Raw genomic sequence first — 20,498 nt, 5'->3', positions numbered from 1 at the left:
CTTTTAAGAAAATCTGTCTCAGCCCTGATCAATTGCTCTCTATGAGTGTTTTGATAAACACAGTCCCACATGGAACAGATTTTTTACATTCTATTTCCCATTTGTTGTTAATTCTAGGAAGTATAGCCCATCTATTGAATACTAAGCAGTGTGTTAAAGCAATGAACATTTAAAAAGGGACACACAGTGTTAAGTGTAGGCTCCTATTGCGGGCACTGGTGGAAAGAAATAAGGAATAAACACATGCCCCAGAGACTTAGAAAAAAAAGAGGTAGTTGGGTTCCCTTTGCAAAACTTTGGGCAGGGGCCTGGAATACCTTTGGCACTGTGAGTCACTGTTAATTTCAAAGGGAACTCATTAAGAAAGATAATGACATGACATAACTATAATAAAAAAATTTATTATTTTAGCAATACACTGAATCAGGCAGAGCATTCTGCATTCTAATGCTTTACATGAACTTGCACAATCCTCAAAATAGCCCTTTGCAGTAGACACTATTCTCGTTACCATTTTATAGATAAAGAAACAGAGTGTAGTAATTAGAAAATTTGCCTAAGATTACAAAGCTGTTAAGTGGCAGAGCATAAGCTCCATGCCCCTGTGTTTTAACTGTTTCACCACAAGTCCAAATTGAATTTCTAATGACTATTTCTCTCTCAGTGGAGCAAATGGGGAGTGTTAAAATTCTTAATTCTTAATATCCATGCTACCATTTTTAAAAAGTTGGTATGAAGAGTTCTACAAATAGCACCGATACTCTTCTATTTACTTTTCACTCATACATTAGAAGTCAATATTTATTTCTGGTCAGTCTACCAAGAGGAAGTTGGGCATTCATTATGACAAAATGAAGCAAAAACAAGGGATAAAGTAAACAAATTGTATAAAGCATTGCTGCACAAATATGATTCTCAATTCTGTATAACAATACAAAATGCCTTCCCAGATTCTGGCTTAAAGGTAATTATTTTACTGAATTTCTCCAAATAACACTGATGCCAATCTCACACTATCTTTCCAGCCAGTAACAGAAAATAGTTTAAGACAGTAACAGGAACAGAGAAAGAAAAAAACAGGGATAAAAATTTTAAAGGAAAAAAAAAAAAGAGTATATATCTGAATGCTGTATAATTTAAGAATTATTTAAAATTGAGAGTTAATAAAATTATATCTCTATTTTCTCTCTCCCAGTTATTTCTACAGGGAAAAAAAAAAAGAACTAAGTAAAAAGAAAGCAGTAAATGAAGAGATTCAGAAGGAAAAGGTAAGGTCCAGCTACCTTTTGAAGGCAGTGGATAGAAATGTCCCTTCAGGGCCATCTTAGTCCTAACAAGATGTGGAGCTTCAACCTCCAGTGGTGGTTCCAACTGAGATGCGTGGAGGCAGTGGTTCCCAAACTTCAATATACACAGCAATTAATGAAGAATTCCAATATCCTATCCCCTGAAATTCTAACTCAACACTCTTGAGCATGAGGTATAAGAATCTTCAACTGCACAACCTTCCCAGTGATTTTTAATTGGGCTATCTACAGGTTAGATTCTTAAAAATACGTAGAAGCACAGACTCATCACTCAATAAGCACTGCAATGACTCATTACGATACACATTCTCAGAACACTCACTGTCCCATATCCTACCTGTTTCAGCATCCTTGGGCCTGTGTTCTTCATCAGGAGGTCTTGACGGTGGCCACATAGATGGGACTCGCCTGGGAAACTGCCCTTCTGTGTAATCCAGGGAGTGTGTGGGTTGACTGACTGCAGCCCAGGTATAAAGTTGATCTTGCTATATTTAAAAATAAAATAATTATAAATACTATCAATCCAATCATGAAAAATAGGAGTCTTAAGTCTTGCCAAAGCATTTCTATGTAAAGCACATAAATAAGGTGTATGCTAATTAATTAGAGAATTCCCTAAACTGGCGTTGTAACTCATTTGAATGTCCCTTTATCTGTGGTTTTTGTTTGTTTGTTTTTATGGGTTTTATTTTTTTTCTTTTATTTTTATTTATTTGTTTGCTTATTTCTTTATTGGCCTTTTGATATAAGTTTTTATTATGTTGCCCAGGCTGCTGCCAAACTCTTGGGCTCAAGTGATCCTCCTACCTTGGCCTCCCAACTAGTTGGAACTACAGGCGTGAGCCACAACACTGAACTGATATCCCTTTAAAAACTGTTTTTACACTGTGGGAAACTCAGAGTATAAGTTGTACTTTGGTGCCACAAAAACAATAATAGCCTCTTTGCCTTCAACAACACAAGACTCAGAAAATTGCCTTATTTTGGACCCAGATTGGAAGCTATTTGGGAGAGAAACCATAAAAAAGTAAATGAACCTGCCAAGAGTAAAAGAATTAGACAGAGATCTTCTGGCTAAAAAGGCTTTGCCAGCTGCCAGCCAACTGATTCTGGACATAATGTGAAGGCTTGTAACTATACTTAGCACCAGAAGAAAAACTGGACAACTCACAAAGGAAGCCACTTGAATCCCATAAACACCTTGCAAAACTTGACACTAGGTTTTCACAATAACTTGTTTGACCATGTTAAAATGTATCTGCTTAATATGTGTGCCCTATATTCTTTTTGTGAAATTTTTCTTATTCAGGTAGAGTTCCCTAACACCTTTTGATTGACACCAAATAAAGCAATGAGAAAAACAATATAGCAGGGATGAAATGCAAAATATAAACAAAAACCATACTGTAATTACTAGGCTAGGACATTAGAGAATATGCCCATATTTGAAAAGGGTAAGTCTCAGGCAAGGACAGTGCTATGTCCAGCCAGTAGCTTAGGAGGATGTCTCCTTGCCTGCTGACAACAATTAGGCACAGAATCTCATCTCCTTTTGTGTTTGTTTCACCCAGACTTTTCATGAAAGGTGTGGCCAAGCACCTACCCAAGTAGCAAGTTAGACATGCTCTGACCTCTCCAGAGGACTTTTGTGCACATTAATGTTGTTTAATAAATGTCTCTATGTCTGACAGAATTTGATTTGAGATTTGCTTTCATTAGGACCCATGTTTAATGGGCCTAGACATTTCAGAAAGAATAATCTCCCACAAAAAATCGAAAGTTTTCATTAGAAATAAAAGTGTAAAACATTGCTTCCAAGTACATAGTTCATGGATTTTTTGAAACACTCTAAATAATCTCCCCTTAGTTGCATAGATAAAATCTATTTCATGCCAGCAGAGGGCTCTCCACCTTGTTACACTGATCTCAAAAAGAAATGCTTCTACCAAACCTTGCTTGGGTGTGACCTGTGAGATAAGGTGCCCATTCACTGCCAATGGCTAAAAATGCCCATCCCATCACGTATTGTTATCTTTAGGAGGGCTCTGAAGATACAGTCATTTCATGTTAGAATTTTACACCTTTACCTGAAGAATTAAATAGATGGATGGTATTTTGAGTTTGTTTTTTTAGTCATAGACACAATGTGAATTAGGTTGATCAGATGTGCTTTTCATTTTGGCTATTAGAAATAAGTACGTGGCCTGTCTGCCACAATTTTGGGGATTCCGGAATGTTTTATTTTGTGGTGCTGGGACCAAACTCAGGATCTTACACATGTTAGGCAAGCACTCTACCACTGAGTTATACCCCCAGCCCTTCAGAATGTTTTTGATAAGTCTTAATCCTTTGTGGTCCACCTCAGTTTTTTGTTTGTTTGTTTGTTTGTTTATTTACTTTTGTTTTTTCTTCTTTAAAGATTTTAATAGCAGCACATTTTTCATTATCTTTTCATATCCCTTCTTACTAAATTTTTATACTAAATTCATACCTTCTCAAACACCTTTTGGACTAAGTGGCAATAAAGTATCATTACTATTAGAGAAATGGCGGAGTGTCTACTTTATCCATTTTTAACTCATCTAAATCACTTATAAGATGACTGATTGGATAAAAAGTGGATCTACTGACAGTAGACTGAATTGAACTCATAAGTTTTTTTTTTCCTATTTATCATGTAATTATTAAAAAATTATAATATAACCTTAAAATTGTGTTGCAGTGGGGGAGATCAGAAAAACAGTAAGTAATCGGTACCATAATATAATACAATCCATTTTTAATCACTACTTAATTTGCTGTAATTATTTTCACACCCTTTTATAAATAACATAATTAGATTTTTTAAATAACTGCATTGTCTTCACACTTATAATTTATATTTCTGTCTTGATCTTCAAATACTTAACACTATAATATTATCTTTACATGGTTTTATATAAAAACATATACTCATAGGCCAGTGACTTTAGTGAGAATCTCAAACTACCCTGGCCTCCCAGGTTAGTGCTTGCAGAAAGAAATGGACTATGCCTTTTTAGATTTTTCCATTTCATGCTGAACAACACACCAAAGATGGATTTGGGACAAACTAGTGCTTGGAATTCCCCGAAGTGCTGAAACTGCAACACACCAATGACTGACTTGTGAGAAACCTGGACTTAGGGGGACATCTGGTGCTGAAACAATGGAAGTGATAACAAGTTCAAAGAAAATAAGAAACGTAGAATTTCTGGAAAGATAGGCACAAACAAAGCAAAATTATAAAGTCTGGAATCAATACCTAACCCTTCAATGCACAGACCATGCCAGACACAGACAAGCAGCAAGAATTTTCAGGGAAGTAGAAACTACTAGTGAAGGGGAAGGGGAAAGGAGTTGGAGAGGGGATAAGTGGAGAGAGAGGGTAGGGAAGGATAGAAAGGATGAAAAAATAAATAAATCATTTTAAAACAAAACAAATTTCTGGGAACCATGAGCTAAAGTATCATTCAAAATAAAGAGCAAGAAAATGAACAAAAGGTAACTAATTGCTGAATTCTCACATGAAAAATTTTAAAACTGTTATTTGAAGGAAATTCAACAAGATTCAAGAAAACAGAGAAATGTTTCAATACTCATAACAGAGAATCCTTGCAACGAGATGGAAGCAATTAAAAAATATCCTTAAACTGAAAAATATACTAAGCGAAATTGAAAACATTATAGAAGGCATCAATAGTAGAATAAATCAAACAGAAGAAAGAATCAGTCAGCTCAAAAAAGACTATTGGAAAAAACACAGAAGGAAAAAAAAAAAAGGATGAAGAGGAATGAAGAAAACTTATAGGAACTTGGAGATGTCATTAAAAACAAATATTCAAGTTACTGGAGTTCAAAAAGGACTTGAACATGACAAAACAGTATAAAGTTTATTCAAAGAGAAAGTAATAGAAAACACCCCAATCCTAGAAAACAATGCAAATATCCAGAAGCATACAGAAAGGTCAAAGGTCACCAGTAAAATTTATATCAACCAAGTCTACCCTAAGACATATTATGATCTCAAAGGTAAAATATTATGAGAAAATTCTCAAGTTAGCAAGAAAAAGAAAATCAAAACCAGAAAACATTTCTGAAATTAATTATAATGAAAATATTATATGCCATAAGTTTGGGGTGTAGTCAGTTATGTTGAAAGAGAAATGTTTTGGTTTAAATATACATATTAAAGGAATAAAATGGTTTAAAATATATGCATCTCAATAATTAAGTTAAAACAAAACCCTTGTAATGTAGTTCAAAGAAGAAAATAGATAAAAGTACTAATAAAGTAGCCTTCAAAGAAGTCCTCTAAAAATATAAATAAATAAAACTGAAAGCCTCTGACAGGTATAATCAGGTAGAGATTTAAATAACCAATGTATGAAATGAAAATGGAGAGTGGTGGTGGTGATGGCCCATGCCTGTAATCCATCCACTCAAGAGACTCAGGGTGACTCAGCAATTTAGGCCCTAAACAACTTAGTGAGACCCTATGTCAAAATAAAAAGGGCCAGAGATATAACTCAGTGGTAAAGTCCCTTGGGTTCAATCCCCAGTACAAAAGAAAGAAAGAAAAGAATATGAAGAGCTGGGAATATAACTCAGTGGTATAGAGCTTGCCTAACATGCAGAAGGCTCTAGGTTTGATCCTCAGCACTATAAAAAAAACAGAAATGAGAAAGGTATCATACAGACCCAAGTGATTAAGAAGATAGTGGTCATGTATAACTAAAAAGAACAAATAAAACATTTTTGATAAATGGAAAAAAAAGAATGTAGTGGAATAACTATAACAAATTTTTTAATTAGAGAAAATGGAAAAATTCTTAGAAAAAAATGTAACTTACCAAAACTATCATGCAAAATAGAAACTGTAAAGGGTCCCACAACTGGCCTTTGCTTTCATGATGTCTTTTGGGGGGGGGCGGGGTGTGTGTGCAGGGGGCTGGGGGAGAGCATGTATAAATGTCATAACTCCCATAACAACTGAAGATAGGAAACTTGAAATAGTGTAATTCCTGCTTCTGATAATCTTCACAGAGGATATAATTGGTCAAACTATGAGTACTGTTGACCTAACTACTTGAGAATCAGTGGGGAAGAAAAGATCATGTGAGTTCTTTTATCAGACACCATCACACAGTGTTTGGTTGGGAAATGAAGGTACTCATGACAAGAGTTAAGATAGGAAAGAAGGAATAACAGACATTATTAGGCATACAAACAAGATTTTAATTAGTTCAATTCTTAAGAGATGTTATATATGAACTTAAATACTTAGATTAACAGTATTCAGCCTGTCATTTTATCACTTAGAGACTTTACAAGAATGTAGACAAAATAGGGATATGTTAGGGATCCAGAAGAAAGTTAATTATTAATCAATCAGGCACAGAATACAGGAAGAGCATACTAGATCAATAATGCACTCATAAGAGGGTGAGGTCTTGAAAGAACTTCTTAGTAAGTAGATCAAATTTGGGCATGGGGAAAAATATTTGAACTACATTTAAAAGTTCATTTCTTTCAACTTGATATTTGAATTGTTAGTTGACCTTTAGACCAAAAAAAAAAAATAAAATAAAATAAAATCACTCTAAATGTTTCTTTCCTAATCAGACATTAGGGAGGAAACATGTCTAACCAACCTTCTGGCATTGATAATAAATTATATAACATCAATATTGCTCTGAACATCCTCCAGGAAAGTCAGCTGACTTACTCAAGGTTATATCAAGTCCAGAAAAACAAAGCAAGATTTTCCTCTACCCAACCAAGCATTTAGGCCTTCCTATAATACACAGAGCTTATTATACTTTAAAGTCTTGAAAAATAATTTTTCTTTAAAAGTCCAAGCTGAATTTAACTTAGTCCTGGCCGGATTAAATATTTAACATATCTCTAGGATTACCTAGCAGAATGAAATTTAAAAAAGAAAATAGCAGAATCTTGCAGCAATTAGGAAGATATCCTGCAGTTAAAAAAAAAAAAGAGGGCCAGGATTGTGGCTCAGTGGTAAAGTGCTTGCCTAACAAGCATAAGGCACTGGGTTCAATCCCAGGCACCACATTAAAAAAAAAAAAAAAAATCCAAGCCTGTTCCTAATCTTAATCTTGCAAGTTAATTAATCTCTCTGAACCTCATTTTTCCTCTAAAAAATGGGGATATTATAAGAAATTTTGCAAATCATGGTGCCTCAATATATAGTATGCATTCAATAAATACTGTCAACTGTAGTTATTAATAATAGTTATTAGAATCATGTACTAATTTCATCTTCAGATAACCCAGACATAAAATTTAGGATTTTTCTATTATATTTCTGAAAGAACTGAAAACAGAAACACATATTTGTAAGAAAATCTATTTGTCTCAATGACTGACATTTCAAGGAAAGTGTTAAAGTAATATAACAATGTCTAAGAAAGTGCCATTTTAATGAAGCCACATACTCCCAAAGATATCTAACTCCACACAAACTTTGGTTCTTCAGAGGAAATTAATTGTGAGCAACTTCTCTATTCCCTATTAGCTATTATAAACATTTCTGTAGCTTCAGAAAATAGTCATGAATTATTAGTTATTAACATGGCACTGTAAAAGAACAATTTATCATATTAAATAATGTAAACCATTGGGTAGAACTATTATTTTATAAGAACAATAATTAAGTGATTTTTATCACACAAAGTTCTTCTTAACTTTCATTTTCTTGATTTCACCTAGTATAATTAAAAGTAAGTACACTTTAAAACTAAATAGCTACTCTTCTGCCATTCTTTCTAAAGATTTCAAAAGCCTGCTCAAATTAGCAAAGTGAATCTTTTTTGTTTCTAGGTCTTACTTTTCTTTTTTTTTTTTATTATTCAGGCAATTAGTAATTGCATCTGTTAATTTAATACATATCTCACTGCATCAGTGATTCCTACTAAATTGCAGATGTTCAAATTCCATCTTCTTGGTCAAAACATTTTGTTTTATCTTGTCTGAAGACAAATCCCCACAGACCTTTTCTATTTTGCATGAGGCCCTCCCACCACAAATGGAGACTGCCTCTCCTACGGTCCCATGGCCAACTAGGATCTCCACTCTGCCACCTTTAGCCTATCTAAAAAAGCTGCCCCAAATTACTTACAAAAAAAATAAAATAAAGTAAAATCTGTCCTATGAAGCCAGTTCACAGTCTCTAATTCAGAGACTGAAACCTTCCATCTCTGCCTCCCACACCATTACTGGAACCAGTTTCCTGAATCAGCATTATTTTCCACACTTCCTTTGGAAATGCAGCGTGAGCAATATAGATGAATTAGAAGAGAAACTCTGTGGCAGGCACTTAAGTTTTTTGAGCATGCAATCAATAAATTTTAAGTATACTAAAATAAATATTTTGTAAGTCAAGAATGATTTAGAATTTAAACTAATGGTGGTTTATCTGCCTTAACATTTCCTTCTGCAATAAACACTTATAAAAATCTCAAGTTTCAGTCACTATTTTTAAAAGATTAAGGCATATAGTTAGGCCTGATATGCCAGTATCCAGACAGTAGCTCTATTATATAACTAGGGACTTGTTTTATGGGCTAACAAAATATAAATGGTTCATCAAAAGTTTTAAGCATATAATTTAAAAATTGGTATTGAATAAAGTATTACTCTATCCAATCGCCCAAATTAAAAACTTTGATCTTTGAAAATCTTATACCTCCTAAATCCAGAAAGTCACCAAAACCAATCCTTTCCATGTCAATTATAGCTGTAGAATTCACTTCTCATTCATCCCAACAGCATTAGACTCTTGGACTAAAGATTTGATATTTACCACATCTCTGAAGTTCCCTTTCCACCATGTAGTAAGGAACTGTCATCAAAAACAAAGATGAGTATGTTCATTTCTTGCTACTGAAAATCTTTGAGATTTCTAATGATTCCAAGATAGAATTGGACTGTTGGTGTGTATGTGAAGACAGTGTTAATAATGGCCATCTGCCCTTCTTTGTTTGTTCCCATTGAAGCAGACTCAGGATAAAATTAAGAATGACTTTTACTGAGACTGAAAGGCTGCTCCTCTGGTCTGAGAGACACTAAAGAAGCTGAGAATAGAAATTACCCCCCTGCTTTGGCCTGATACCCCAACAGGTCCTCTGTCTCACAGGCTAACTAAATCTGCATATGTGCATTTCCTGCCTTTTGTCCTACTTTGCAGGGTCTTCTCTTTATAAAAGTTTCCTGGTCCTTCAGTTTTCCAAAGAGGGAACTATCATCCTTCAAAGCTGGCTTGATTTAAAACCTATTTTCCTGCCAAATTTGACTCCATATATCTCTGGAGCCCAACAAGCAGAAAGCTTAGCCTCCAGCCCTCATGCTGTAACAGTTCTGCACAGTGACTCCATCCTTCACAACTACTCTTTGTTTCTGCCATGAGGGTGACTTACCATTTTCTTAATGTGCCAGGATCTTTCAGAACCCCATGTCTGAGGCAGAAATTCATTTTCTTCTTCAAAATAACTCACTTCTTTTACCTTCTTTAAAATCACTTAATTTTCTCAAACTCTTACTTAACTTTCAAGAGCACATTCAAAATGCCATCCTTCCACTTTCCCAAGCAAAAGTAACTGCTATATCTCCTGTGTTCCACAGCACATTGTAATACTTGTGCCTGTATCTCCTGTTTCTGATTCTCTCTCCCACATTGTCCTGTCTCCTCCCTACCATGACTAAAATACATGATCTCCTAAGATCTGGACTATATTATTCTTAAATGGGGAGACCCTGTGAATATGTACACTTATTGAATCCCTACTGTATGATGATTTTATCATTATCTATCAAAAAATGCATGAAATTCAAACCAGGCAACTTCTTCTAAAGACTTAGCTGAGGCTTCCTTACCTATAAAAGGATAATGAGTATAAAGAGCTCAAGGAGTATATTTTGAGAACTGAGTATGATTAAATGAAAAGATAGGTCCAACTTTTGCCTGGGAAAGTCCTGACATGAATACGAAAATAAAAACAATGATAAAATGGCTCTGGACACTAGCCCCTTTATAGCTAACCTAGAAAACATCATTAACTCCCTATCTTACCAACTAGGAACCAAGGCCTAGGAATAAGACAATGTTACATGATAAATGTTACATAATAAATACACATGACCAGTGTTACATGATAAATACACAGTAAAGCCAAGACTCAAATCCAGTTGGGAATTTAACCAAACACTTTATAACATTGTCTTACATGGGTTCCTAATATTTTATCTGATCCTCATCATGTTACAGAGCTGGGGCCTTCTGAGAAATGGAGGCAGCAATAAAGACTCTCCCTCAAACCTCAATTCTTATAATCAAGTCAGAAAGATTCTAGACATGTGGCTCAGAATAACAGGAATGAGTTTATTGAAGGAATAAGAAAGTGAAAGGGGACACCCTCACGTGAGAGAGTGAGTCCTTTCACAGAGGAGAGGGATCATGTTCCTCTCCTACATTCCAGTTTTATTGGGGATCCAGGAAAAGTACCTAGAGAGTTCCACCCAGGTCTACCTTTTGACTTTTGATGACATCAGACTTTTAAGCCCCAATACCATGTCAACTCTAGGCCACCTTGGCCCATGTTGACCAGTTTCTAATTTTTTTTTAGTTATACATGGGCACAGTATCTTTATTTTGTTTATTTATTTTTATGTAGTTCTGAGGATTGAACCTGTGTGAGGCAAGCACTCTGCCACTGAGCTGCAACCCCAGCTCTCTAATTGGATTCTTAGCCACATATTTTTTATAGATTTTATGGCTAGGAGGAATTATCCTTGTCTCCACAAGTTTCAAGATCTGGTTCTGAGTCTCCCCTTCAGGTTCCCATTATCAACATTATTTTGGGTCTGCATTTCTCCTGCAGAAAACAGGTATTTTGCTGAGGAATGTAACATATCTTGTCCACTTAGGCTGGACAGGGCTGGCTACAGGTAAATTGCTTTTTGAAAAAGAAAGCATGTTTGGGTCAGCATACTGGGCCCATTTTATGGAATTATTCTCTTAACCCTGTGTTCCTACCATCCTCATCTGTCTGTCCCCTAACAATCAGACCCGCTTCTGTTTTCCTCAATTTAAACATGTGGGAGAGGGGAGGGGGGCGGGGAGGGTGGGGACAGGGGAACTAACTTGCCCCAAACCATATTAACTACAAGGCAAGTGAGCTAAAATTCAAATCTTTGTATGTCTAAAATAAAAATCCAATAGCCCTTTGGTCAAAATTCCATGAACTGTTATAAAGGTATAAACATACAGAGACATAAGACAGAAAAATCATATGTACCCTCAAGAAATGTACCCATACCATGGTGTCATGGTAGATGAAAATAACGTAAGATTTCCTCTGGTTGAAGTTATCATAAAAATCTTCCAGGAAGAAGTATTTAAACTATTTGAAAAGTAAAATTTGAAATTAAAAATATTTGAAAATATATTACCTTAAAAGTTAAAAACAATGAAAGAAGAACTTTTAGAAAAGGGTGAAATCAACAAATCAGGGATAGAGAATTGTGGGGTATGTGGGGACAGTAAACCTCTCCAATCAGGAAGAAGGGAAAGTAAACAGGAAAAGCAGGAGCAAGGAGGGCCTTGATTACAGTCAGGGCATTTATGAAGTTAGGTAGGATGTAGGCATTATGAAACATGTGCCTGTGGTAGCAAGCTCCTCAGGAGGCTGAGCAGGAGTATCACTTGAGTCCAGGAGTTTGGGACCATCCTGGGCATCGTAAGACACCATCTTTAAAAAAAAAAAAAAAAAAATTAAAAAAAGATAGGGATGGAAAACCATCAGCAAGGCTTGTGAAATAAATGAGACCTGGCCATTGAGTAGGAAGGTAAAGGGGAACTAATCTAGGCAAGAGGCAGAAAGCTGAGTCAGGTGGTAATTCCAAAGGCTGGAAAGTCAGTTCTACTAAACAACTGAGGACACAGTGAAAGGCCAAGGTGCTGTCTATCAGGGCAGATGGCAACCTTTTGAGCTTGGGAGAGAGCAAAATAGTCATGCTACTCCAAGACAACATTTTACAAAGGAGTAAACATCAAGTGTGTTGAAATCTAAGAAGCCAGTGAAACACCTAGGTGGGGACTGTCAGTAGGCAGACAGAGATACATAATCAGAACTTGCAGAAGAGCTTAGAGGTGAGAATCTGCATATAAGTTGGTATGCAAGCACATATACATGTGGAGATAAAAGGACAGCAGGGGGAAGAAGGATAAATCAGTAAGGACTTTACCTTGGGAAACCTCTACATTTAAGCAGGGTGGGGGCGGGGGGAGAAGGGAGAAAGAAAAATACTGTTTTGTAGCAAGCCAAGTTAAGGGGAATTTTCTGGACACATTGGTTAATTGCCTCAAATCTTACCAGAGGTAAAGAAAAGTTATACATATTTTATTTTAACTATATTAAATGTTATTTTAAACATACTAATGGGACTATCAGATTATATGGAACCAAATAATGGTTGAAACCATAAGTAACCAGGAATCTCCCAAGACGAGAAAGTTCACAGAAGAGGAAGTTGAAAAAACTCACACAAAACTACTAAAAGTCCCAGTAACATTAGATAAATCACCCCAGCTCAGAGGGAGTGGGCTGAGTGGGTGCTGAGAGGAGAGCAATGAAAACAGGCAACAATGGTGGGGAATGAAAAGTCTATCAAACAAAAATGAGTGAGCAGCTCAGACTGCACCTCTGGAAAGTTGAGTGGATTTCAATGCCATTATTTTGTGGCTTCCTCCAATAATAAATGTGACAGCTCTGAATAAGGGAGCAGGAGGTGGTGAAAAGCAAAGTAGACACTCCAGAAGGTCAGAAGGCTGAGAAATGCCAAGAGAATAGCAGTCTTCTCTCTTCATGGATCTGCTTTAGTAGAGCTGCAAAGGTTCCAAAAATAGAATTTCCTAAATTGATATCCTAGCAAGACATTAGTTCCTAGGGATGCTTTCTGTGCTGACTCCTCCAGTTCAAACCAGAAGTAGGCACAGGCAATAGGGCCCACTGTGCTGAGGCTCCCCAGCATATGGGATAGACACAGAAAGATGAGAGTCTGGCATGAAGCTGTCATAGGAACTGCCCCAACCACATACACACATACCACTCCTTAGCACTATTGAACAGACTCCCTTTGAAATTAAAAATAACTTCCTGATAACTGCTTTTCTGCATCCCATACATCCTCATGCTAAGAGAACAGAAGCATGGTAAAATAGAGCCTAGCTAAATTTACATAAGTCTAAGTCTCTCACCTGGTTTTTGCTTCTGTAAATTGTATGGAACAAGCTGAGAAGCAATCTAGCTGCTTCTCCCCAGTCTGATCACACTGCACAAAACACATTTTTTTCCTTTTTCAATCATTTGCCTATTTCTTATGTGAGTAGGCGGCAGAATCTGTCTAGCTGGGATCCAGAGAGGCTCCATGGCTGGGGTGCTGGTAATACTGTGATAGTGGAGATCCAAAAAAATAAAAAGTCCTACAGAGAGTGGCTTTCAAAAAAATATGGTATTACTAAAGAAAATCTGTAGGTCACTATGGTGCATACCTATAATTCTACTTACTTAGGAGGCTGAGGCAAGAGGATCCCAATTCATGGTTGGCCTAGGCAACTTAGCAATACCTTGTCCTAAAATAAAAATTTTAAAAAGGCTGAGGATGTAGCTCAGTGGTAGGGCACCCCTGGGTATCTCCCCTGCCCCCCAAAAAACAAACAATTTTGAGTAAAAGTTTTGAAGAGGGGTATTCACTTTGTAAAAATTGGCTCATAGTATCAAAAGGCTGGATAAGGGTACACTGGGCCTAAAGAGGATCAAAGATCAAGACTGAATTTTATAGACAGTAGACACATTCATGGTTGGCTCCCACTCATAAGAAGGAATAAGAAAAGTGCTGCTAGTAGGGGTCAGTTCAGAACAATGACACTCATTACAAAGTCCATGGGTCCCTCTGCTAGTGCTGCACAAACAGTTCTACCTATGCTCTTCAGTGATTCAGTAATTCAGTCTAATAATTAAATGTCAACAAGTCTCAACCTGGGGCACAGAAGAGGATATCCAAATGCCTAAAATGAATATTTTCTTAAGCAAAAAGAAATACTGTAAGAAACTGCATTTACAATTTTTAAGACTCCCCTCTCAGAATCCAGACTTCACACACTAGAACTAACATTTCTGAAAGGTGTTAGCTGAAGGTGAACTCTAACAATTTGCTCCAGGAAAATACATATGAAGTAGAAGTAGCACATATATTTAAACTGCCTGTTTGGTCTCTTTTCACAGAGAAAGCAGCTAAAATAAAAACCCAGCCTAAAAATTTGTCACCAACTACATATAGCACAGGAAGCAGGGTGGAACTAAGATTAAGATCTGTCATAAACTCTTGCTACTTATGGACCAAAGTGCTGGGTTGGTGCTTAGATCAGGAATTGACTGGCATTATGGTTACATCATTGTTTTAAAAAGATCTGCTTTCACATGCAATGTCTTAATCTACAAAGTTCAACTATAGCTAAACAGAATAAATTAAAAACTTTGAGCCATGATTTCTAAAGACCTAGTACTTAAACCAACATCACAATAAGGACTTAGGAACATGCAAAAGTATTTATATTATCCATGTAGAGCCCTATTGGGAAGATAGTTGATTAACACACTTCTGCCACATATTACTTATTTTCTAAAGCTATGGACAAAAGAAAGGCTGCTGTTAGAACTTGTACCTTTGGATATACACTTGTGAAGTACTAACACATTTGTGTTCACAGCCTGTAATAATTATTCTAAAAGAGATTCAAAGACTTCTGAATAATAAGCACAGTACTTAAGAGCTAGCATTTCAGAAATTAACAGGCATTGATTTAAACCATTTCTCTGTCAATTATTATTACCAGTCTCTTTCTCTCTAAAATGAGTGTAACAAGTTGGGTGTGGCAGTGCACACCTGTAATCCCAGTGACTCCAGAGACAAGCCACAAATCTTATTTTCTTAAGCAATATATAAAGCTTCCATTTCTCTTCAATTTAAAGGCAGGAGGATCTCAAGTTTAAATCCAGCCTTGACAACTTAGCAAGACCTTCTCTCAAAAATGTAAAAAATTAAAAAGGGCTGGGGATGTAGTTCAATGATAGAGTGCCTAGAGTTCAACACCCAGTATCACAAATAACAATAATAATTAATTTTTATTATTTATTTAATAATACCTCCAAGAGGGTGTTACAAAGATCAAATGACATAGGTAAAACTCATAGCAATGTAAGAGCTCAAAAATGGTGTCTACTGGGGTTGGGGTCGTGGCTCAGTGGTAGAGCGCTCGCCTCACACATGAGAGACCCTGGGTTCGATCCTCAGCACTACATAAAAATAAATAAACAAAATAAAGATATTGTGTCCATGTATAACTAAAAATATATTTTTTTAAAAAAAAATAGTGTTTGGGGCTGGGATTGTGGCTTGGCGGTAGAGCACGGGTGGGACCCGGGTTCGATCCTCAGCACCACATAAAAATAAAGGCATTGTGCTATGTCCATCTAAACCTAAAATAAATAAATATTTTTTTAAAAAATTGTGTCTACTATTAGCCAGGCATGGTGGCACACACCTATAATCCCAGTGACTCAGGAAGCTGAGATAGGAGAATCTCAAGTTCAAAGCCAACCTCAACAACATCCAGGCACTAAGCAACTCAGTGAGACCCTGGTTCTAAATAAAATACAAAATAGGGCTAGGGATGTGGCTCAGTGGTCGAGTACCCCTGAGTTCACTCCCTGGTACCAAAAAAAAAAAGAAAAGGTGTCTATTAATAAGAGAATCATTAGAGATCATTTAGTTTGACTTTTATCAGTAAGATTACATCATTAGGGGCTGGGGATGTGGCTCAAGCGGTAGCGCGCTCGCTTGGCATGCGTGCAGCCCGGGTTCGATCCTCAGTACCACATACAAATAAAGATGTTGTGTACGGCGAAAACTAAAAAATAAATATTAAAAAATTCTCTCTCTCTCTCTCTCTAAAAAAAAAAAAAAATTACATCATTAGTAACATTGTTTAGAACCAAAACTAATTATCATCATCCAGGTCAATACTCTTTATCTGTATTTAAGCTTCAAATTATTACTAAATGTCAGTGTGATTATAATTAAAGACTCAATCCAAAAAAGTTGTGAGCAAGATATGCCCTCCTTGTGTGTTTTCCTTGGTCTTACCTTGTAAAAGTTTTCCTCATGCCTGCAGACATTATTTCTTATTAAAAGGTAAGAATAACATGGCATAGGGTAAAATCCTGTTTCATTAATAATCATTTTACATCCAGTTACAAAAGATACTAACCAGTTTACATCAATGCTACTGGTTGACTACTTTATGGATTGCTGACCTTAAATTTTCATTCCTAATCCATGGTATCTGTACATATTTATTATCTTTACATCTTGATAAAAACTCCTACATAGTTTTGTGAAAATTCTCAAAGGTGAAAAAGTATTTCAGTAAGAGTTAATCCTTTAGAAAATTCAACTTAATTAAAAATCTTTTTGTTTAAAAAGGAAAGTGTATTATTTTAACCTATCAAGAGACTTTAATGGAGTGCCATGTCCATAAGTGACAAAAAAAAAAAAATTATCAACATTAGCATTTATACACGCCAGATTATTTTCTATAATATTATTAAAATCTTAATTACATCCATATTTGTTTTCTTCTATACTTGGGAAAAGAAAAGCCACAAATGTTATTCTCTTGAGCAATACATAAAGCTTCCATTTCTCTTCAATTTAAAAAATTTACCTAAATTAAAGCATTTGTATTTTTAAAATAAATACTACAATTACTTTTCTAGTAAATACATTTGATAGTGTAGAAATTTTAAAATGTCTTCAATTTAAAATGAGTAATATTGAGAATGCTCCCTTGCAGAATGTGAAACAAACAGCAGAGGGCAGAGCTACTAATGATTTGATAACATGGATCCCTGTGCATGAATGAGAAGAATCATCCAAAATAGGCTGAGTTCTATTTTTGACTGAAATTTAGCACCTCAATTACTATATTGGTGAGCTTAAAGACAGGCCCAGAATAAATGAAAACCTAATGTTTTCTTCAGCACAAATTGGGGAAATAAAAATGAACACTGCAATAAAATAACATGTAGTAGAAATGTTGATTTAATAGAATTTTAAAAATTAACATTAATAGTTCCTTTCTCATTTTATGCATATACATGAGGTACAACTTAAAAATTAAGTCAGAAATACTTGGCATATGGGATTAGAAAATTTAAAAATCTTCAAAACTTAATTTAATTTTATCTATACCTTATAAGCATACATAATAATACTTAATCTAGAATATGTATTCTATAGACAAAAGTTTTAAAATTTTTTCAGGGTTGTTTGATACTCTGATAGACATAAATGATTATTTTATTCTCAGTCTTAATATTCCATAAAGTCAATGTTATACAACCTTTTCTATTTCAAAAGCACTTTTAAAAAGAAGATGCCAATAAATATATAAAGGAAGCAAAAGTAGGAAAAATCCTAGGTGTTTTAATATACTTTTTTTAAAGAATAGAATATTTATTCATGTCTAAATGTGAATATTTGCATTTTATATCAAATAAGAAAAATGAAAGAGTTAAGCCAAGAAAGTTCTTGTAAGAAATGAAAAGTGGCATTAATTTCACTGAGGGTTCTATTTACCACCTGACAACCTACTCAGTCTCTCTCAGCTGAACAGTTTCTCAATGACACACAAGAAGTTAGCCCAAGTCTTAATGAGCAATATGGGGGAAATATTCTATAATTAAGCTTAGTCCTAGCATAGCATCTCTCATCAGCTGAATTACAACTCTTAAGAATTTGAAGGTAGGACCTTCTCTAAGTTAAAGGAAAAAAATACAAGAAAAGCTTCTACATCTAAGTAACGAATATGCACAGTAACGAATATGTTTTCTAGAGCAAGGCTTTCCCTCGTCCAGATGATCCAAAACAACATTCCCAGAACTACCCTCACTCAGATCTAGCAAATCAGTGTTATGGTTTATATATGAGGTGCCTGCCCCACCCAAGCTCATTTGTGAGGCAATGCAAGAAAGTTTAGAGGTAAAATGTTTGGGTTATGAAAGCCTTAACCTAATCAGTGCATTAATCCTCACATTAACTGTGTGATAACTGTAGATAGCTAGGGCGTGACTGGAAATGGATCATGTGGAAGACATGCCTTTGGGGTATATATATTTTGGTATTGATGAGTGGAACTCTCCCTCTCCCTCTCTCTCCTTCCTGCTGCAGAGTCCTGAACCACTTTTCTCCACCACACTCTTCAGCCATGATGTTCTGCCTTACCTAGAACCCCAAGGAATGGAGCCAGCCTTCTGTGAAATGAAACCTCTGAAACCATGAGCTCAAAAATAAACTTTTCCTTCTCTTAAACTGTTCATGTCAGGTTTTTTGGCCAGAGCAGCATAAAGTCTGGTTAAAACAATCATATTTTGCAACATCAAACCCAAGAATCTGCATTTTAGACAGCTCTTGGGATAGCCCATGATGTGGGAGAGTAGAATAAGACAAAGCAGCAGCCCAAGCCAGAAGGTAGCTAAGGGAGGACCAAGCAAGCATAAATAAGTAATCTAGTATTAACCTAAGGGTATAGCATCTCCAGTAAGTGTAGCAAGATCTGATTTGGGTTTTTTTAACTTATTCTTTTAAAGCTGGGGATATAACTCAGTGGCAGAGCACTTGCCTAATATATGTGAAACTCTAAGTTCCAATCCTAGCATCATAAAGTGCGGGGTATTCTTTTGTGGAGAAGGAATCAGAGGGAGCAAGAGTAGAAAACTAACTAAAGACTATTGCCTAGGTCCAGAACTAAGATAAAGGTGGCTTAGACCAAACTGATGACTATGGAAGGGAAAAGAAGCCAAGAGATTGGTTGTGGAGGGTGAAGAAAAGGCATGGGATGTAGAGTCAGCTATCTTGTGTTTGAATCTCACCTCTGCCACTCACAAAACTGTGATTCTGGGCAAGTTATTTACCCTCTCTGAGTTTTCACATCAGAAGGTGAGGTTGAATTTTAAAAATTATTTAAATTACAATCAAAGAGAACATGTCAAACATTAACATAATGTTTGACTCTTTGGTAAGCACTGACTATCATGGCATAAATAAAGAGAAATATAAGAAGTAAAAAGATCCAATATTCGATTTCTCTCCCAGATTCCTTTTTTTTTTTTTGTACCAGGGAATGAATGGATTCATTAAGAGGTTCAACTCAGGGGTGCTTAACCACTGACCGACATCCCCCACACTTTTTTTTTTTTTTTAATTTTGAGACAGGGTCTCACTAAATTGTTGAGGCTGGCTTTGAACTTGTGAACCTCCTGCTTCAGCCTCCCAAGGCACTGGGATTACAGGCATGAGTCACCACCCTGGAGCTGTCTCCCACATTCCTGCCACCTGGACTGGGAGAACCAAATGGACATACTTGAATTCACTAATCTGCATTTACCATGGGATTTAACTGCCCACCTTCCATCTACCCTGAGGAAACATCATCCACGTCCTGATCTTCATAACTTTTTTCCAAGATGAGTTCAAAATTCCCACTCTAGAAGATCCCACTTTAAAGGACACACCCAATAGCATTTATCAACTAAAATAGCATAATATCAGGTTTGTGTCCACTAATTCAATGGGAAGTTCTTAAATGTGAAGTCAAAATAGCCTAATTTAAGAATAAAATTTTCTTTTATTCTTAAATTAGGCTATTTTGAATAGCAAGTCAGGCACTTGACTCATCAGAATATACTTTAATATGCATATATACACATACACATAGGAGCAGTGGCACACCATTGTAATCCCAGCATCTCAGAGGCTGAGGAAAGAGGACTGCAAGATTAAGTTCAACCTCAGCAATTTATACCCTGTCTCAAAATGAAAAAAAAAAAAAACCAAAGGAGCTAGGGATGAAGCTCAGTAGTAGAGTGCCCCTGAGTTCAATCCCCCAGTACTGCAAGAAAACATAATGAAACAAAAAACACACTTCTTGCTATCTTTCAATTTCACAATTTGCACTTAGGAAGAATAACTGTGAGCACCAACAGATGGCACCATCAAAAAAATGCTATGTGAAGCCAGGCATGGTGGCTCATG

At 35.9% G+C, this 20,498-nt stretch overlaps 1 protein-coding gene across 1 annotated transcript in view; it reads right to left on the bottom strand.

Annotated features, from left to right (window-relative positions):
• Nucleotides 1-20,498, bottom strand: part of Fmn2 (formin 2) — a 371,367-nt gene that overhangs the window by 283,885 nt on the left and 66,984 nt on the right. The window contains exon 3 of the mRNA XM_071619722.1: nucleotides 1,645-1,792. Within this exon, the coding sequence (XP_071475823.1) occupies nucleotides 1,645-1,792 (148 nt within the window). The remainder of the gene's footprint in view (nucleotides 1-1,644; nucleotides 1,793-20,498) is intronic.

The sequence above is a fragment of the Marmota flaviventris genome, chromosome 12, assembly GCF_047511675.1.
Source record: "Marmota flaviventris isolate mMarFla1 chromosome 12, mMarFla1.hap1, whole genome shotgun sequence".
In the NCBI taxonomy this organism is placed as follows: domain Eukaryota; kingdom Metazoa; phylum Chordata; class Mammalia; order Rodentia; family Sciuridae; genus Marmota; species Marmota flaviventris.
The sequence above is the reverse complement of the archived record's forward strand: the minus strand, read 5'-3'. Positions and strand labels throughout refer to the sequence as shown.